Source organism: Sphaeroforma arctica (assembly GCF_001186125.1).
Source record: "Sphaeroforma arctica JP610 unplaced genomic scaffold supercont1.9736, whole genome shotgun sequence".
Taxonomy (NCBI): Eukaryota; class Ichthyosporea; order Ichthyophonida; genus Sphaeroforma; species Sphaeroforma arctica.
The window spans coordinates 1-1,033 of record NW_014030822.1 but is presented as its reverse complement, the minus strand read 5'-3'; the positions used below and the strand labels follow the sequence as shown (position 1 = coordinate 1,033).

Genomic DNA, 1,033 nt, shown 5'->3' with positions numbered 1-1,033 from the left:
GTGTGTGTGTGTGTGTGTACATATATGTTTAATATATATATATTCATTTTTACTTACTATCCAATACACCGTACGCGTAGGTTGAACCAGATCCTACACTGAAAAGATCACCTCCCAATCGTGTGCCATCACTGTCCACGTAGTATAGTCCTGGGCCGGATTTGTCCCAACCTGTGATCATAGTACCCTGTTCGCCGAGCAAAAAAAAATTGAATAGTATGCGATATGTATATTTATATATATATATATATCTACAAGGATACATCTTGGTTTGCCTGGAATGAACGTCACCTCTCATAAATACACCTCGCTCAGCTCTACAGGTACCGTTAATAAGGCCACACAGTGCCATACAACGCAATAGGCCTCTCAGCAATGCCCCTGGCCTACAAGCAATAAACAACATGCCTTGCTCAACCCTATTGGTGTGTATATGTATGCAGTCGGTAATCGTCGCATAGAGCAATAAAATGAATAAACGTATAAACATAGTCTCCTAAATGCAACTTATAATAGAACACCCTGGGAGGAGTGAGAGCATCCCACACAATGGCCAGGCATAGCAAAACGCTCCCACGTGTGCACTTCGGATATGAAACACACCATGCTCAGTCCCATCCCATTGAACTGTGTAGGTAGACTAAGTTGCATAGGCACACCTTCGGAGGGCTATGTCCACTATAATAACTCTGCCAGGCTGTGCATACTAGTACAACTCACAAGGACAATGTACGCTACTAACACTTGCACGCGCACAGCCTATGAATCGACCGATGGTTGTGAGCTTATGCTGAGACCACAGAACATACCATGCTCAGTCCCATTGATCTGTATTGGTAGACCATGTTGCCCAGCAGCTTGGAGGCCGCACGCACTGAGATCCTCTCCTTATTACGCAACTCGAACAGGCTGTGTGCAGTGGGTGTGAGCATGCACACGGGAACAGATGAGCGTGCATGATACAGGGTATAGGGTAGCGGCTACAGCCCACAGGTTAAGTACAACTGCCCTATTCATATACATATATATATAA

The 1,033-nt window shown here is 44.8% G+C and overlaps 1 protein-coding gene across 1 annotated transcript; it reads right to left on the bottom strand.

Moving 5' to 3' along the window:
- Positions 1 to 49: 49 nt before the first annotated feature.
- Positions 50 to 909, bottom strand: SARC_17093 (hypothetical protein; the record flags this gene model as incomplete). The annotated part of the gene is made up of 2 exons (XM_014288808.1): positions 50 to 187; positions 810 to 909. Coding segments are annotated over 2 exons (238 nt in total), but the record flags the coding sequence as incomplete, so codon positions are not given.
- Positions 910 to 1,033: the final 124 nt, after the last annotated feature.